The sequence below is a fragment of the Bison bison genome, unplaced genomic scaffold (genome assembly GCF_000754665.1).
Source record: "Bison bison bison isolate TAMUID 2011002044 unplaced genomic scaffold, Bison_UMD1.0 scf7180017863178, whole genome shotgun sequence".
NCBI lineage: Eukaryota > Metazoa > Chordata > Mammalia > Artiodactyla > Bovidae > Bison > Bison bison.
The window spans coordinates 12,736-15,367 of NW_011493750.1; the positions used below are offsets into that span (position 1 = coordinate 12,736).

At 53.5% G+C, this 2,632-nt stretch overlaps 1 protein-coding gene across 1 annotated transcript in view; it reads left to right on the forward strand.

Annotated features, from left to right (window-relative positions):
- LOC104983682 (heat stress transcription factor A-5-like) overlaps positions 1-1,242 on the forward strand; it is a gene marked incomplete at its 5' end in the record, with an annotated part of 2,234 nt that extends 992 nt beyond the window's left edge. Inside the window, 2 exons of the mRNA XM_010833199.1 lie at positions 3-251; positions 646-1,242. Coding sequence (XP_010831501.1) covers positions 3-251; positions 646-1,242 — 846 coding nt within the window. The remainder of the gene's footprint in view (positions 1-2; positions 252-645) is intronic.
- Positions 1,243-2,632: the final 1,390 nt, after the last annotated feature.

A 2,632-nucleotide genomic window follows, 5' to 3' on the forward strand; every position in this document is an offset into this window, starting at 1 on the left:
TCCTTGGGCTGTCCTTCCCCAGGAAGCTCTGGAGGATTGTGGAGGATGCAGCCTTCACCTCTGTGCACTGGAACGATGAGGGAGATACAGTGGTCATCGAGGCAGATCTCTTCCAGATAGAGGTACTCCAGCGCAGAGGCATGGACCAGATCTTCGAGACAGACAGCATCAAGAGCTTCATCCGTGAACTGAACCTGTACGGGTTCAGGAAAGTCCGCCCTTCGAGTCACTCTACAGGGAAGAAGCTCATGGTAACGTAAAAAGCCCTTTTGGGGAGACTAGACTAGATGAGCTGAGTGCTGGACGGGTTTCATTTCCCAGGAGAATGTTGTTCTCATGAGAGGGTGGTTAAGAAAAGAAGAGAAAGCAGGATCTATTGTGTTCCACCACCCCTATTAGACAGGATCCATGGGGGTGACTCCAGACACTGAGGGGCCACTTGATGTCAGGGAGGGCCAGTAACACCTCAAGTGAAGACGGCCCTGGGGGAGCTCTAGGGAGTGACATGCTAGGGCCTCATAACCTGCCAGGAATGAAGAGACCTTGTCTTTATACTTAGGCACTGCCCGGACTGTTGTGGGGAGGAGGGTGGTGAGGAAGGGCTCTTCTCCCCTCTCATGCCTAAAGTGATTCATTTGCTTTCAGATTTATCGAAACTCCAATTTTCAGAGAGACAAGCCTCTCCTTCTGCAGAACATCCAGAGGAAAGGCAACACCAGAACAACTTCTCAGCCTGCCACTGGCACAACAACTCCAAAGAGAAAGAAGCGAGTGGTGGCAACCAGACACTCTCCTCAATTCCACCACAACGAGTTCACCCAAAAGGCTGGCAACAAAGTCCAGAAGGGGATGCCAACTGCTCGCAGAACCCCCAGCCAGTGCTCATTTGTGTTCTCTGACCTGTCTGTGGGCAGTGTAGCCAGGCGGGCTGGGGAAAACCATCTCCCCAATGAGCAGGGCAGCCCCAGCAGGGCGGCTGGAGAGGGCACATCCAGCAATGCCATATCTGTGCCCTCGGCTACTGCTGAAAGGGACAGCCCAGGGAAACTGCCCGAGAGCCCCCCGGTGTACCCAGATTACGAATCGGTGATGGCTTTGTACAACACCTGTTACTCCATCCTGATGGCGGGCCTTTTAGTCATGGCACCAGATGAGGCCCCTGAGGCGGAGGATGAGCAGGGAGAGTCCTCAGATTATAAGTGTGCCCTCTGTGAGCAGCTCAAGAACAAGCCCAATCCCTGAGCTGCCAGATACCTAGGGACACTCAAAAGCACTCTCTTATAATTAAAAATAGATTTCTGGCTCTAATAAAGTCAAGCAAAACTCCATTGGAGTAAATAAACAATCAAACGAGAACTATGAGTCTGTGTTCTTTCTATCTGTCCATTGTATTCACACATGGCACAGGGTGAGCTAGAAGAGGCTGGAAGCCCATGCCCCAGGCAATCTTCAGTCTTGTCCCCATGGTCCATTTTCATCTGAAACAGCAGCATTTCACAGGCTCATCCAATGGTCTGATCCATGAGCCGAGTGCTGAGGCAAACCCAGGATGGACTGGTCCCTGGGCCTTGCCTGCTGCTCAGCAGATGGCTCAGCTGGGCTCCTGACCTTGGGTGTTTCACCTCCCATGAGTCATACACCCTGCAGCAGAAGGGGCTCCTCAAGGATCTCCCAGTGATGCCACAAGTTTCTGATCAGCAGCTGAGCATCCCAGCTCCCTATCCAGGGGCTTCCTCAAGAGGCTCACTGGAAAGCAGGGTCACCCCAGCCACTAAGTGCCTTGCAAACACATTACCCCAAAGCCAAAGACAAGTACAAGGTTTCCACAAGGTGAACACCAGCCCTTGTCACTCTGCCCTCACGGCTGTATTTAGAAGCCTATCTTTGGATGTGAGGCGGCCAGGCACTGAGTCCAACACACATAATTTGAGAGCCAAGGAACACTTTACAGTAGGACAAGTGTCACGTGCAAGGACAAACCACGGCCTGTTTCTGGGCCTGCAGGCCTCTCTGCCTGCTTATGCTCAGCCCCACCCCCGGCCTTCCCCTATCACCCCGTGGACACTGTTCCAACATTAGGAATTTGGACCAGAACAGAGAGGGAAAAACACTAACTAGTTTCCTAACAACACATTTCTCTCAACCACCCAGACTCAGCAGGGCCAAAATGAGTGGCAACACCATCAATTCGTAGAGCTCAGAGTCCCGGAGTCTCTCGCTGAGTCCAGAGCAGCATCATGCAAGGGGAGTCCCTGTCCCCAGCCCCGCACCAACTGGGCACTGCAGTGCAGGGCCGATTCAGACACAACCAGATGGGCAAGTCCAGAGCATGGTGGTGACTGCATGGTATCACCATGTGCTGGTATCTTGGTCACTTTCCTCTCGAAAGCCCAGTCTGGACAGGCCTCCTGCCCAAAGAGGATCAGGTGCTGGGGGATGTCCACCTGGAAGATGTCCTTCCTGCCTCTTCCAGGGACGGGCTGCAGCAGCCAGCGGGGGTTGGCCAGCGCAGTCATGTACTTCTGTTGCAGGTCGGGTAGCAGGGCTTGATTCTCCAGCTCCTGCACCTGGTTGGGACCTAGGTTTTCTAGGCACAGCAAAGTGCCCCCAATGACCACAAGACCTGTGTGCA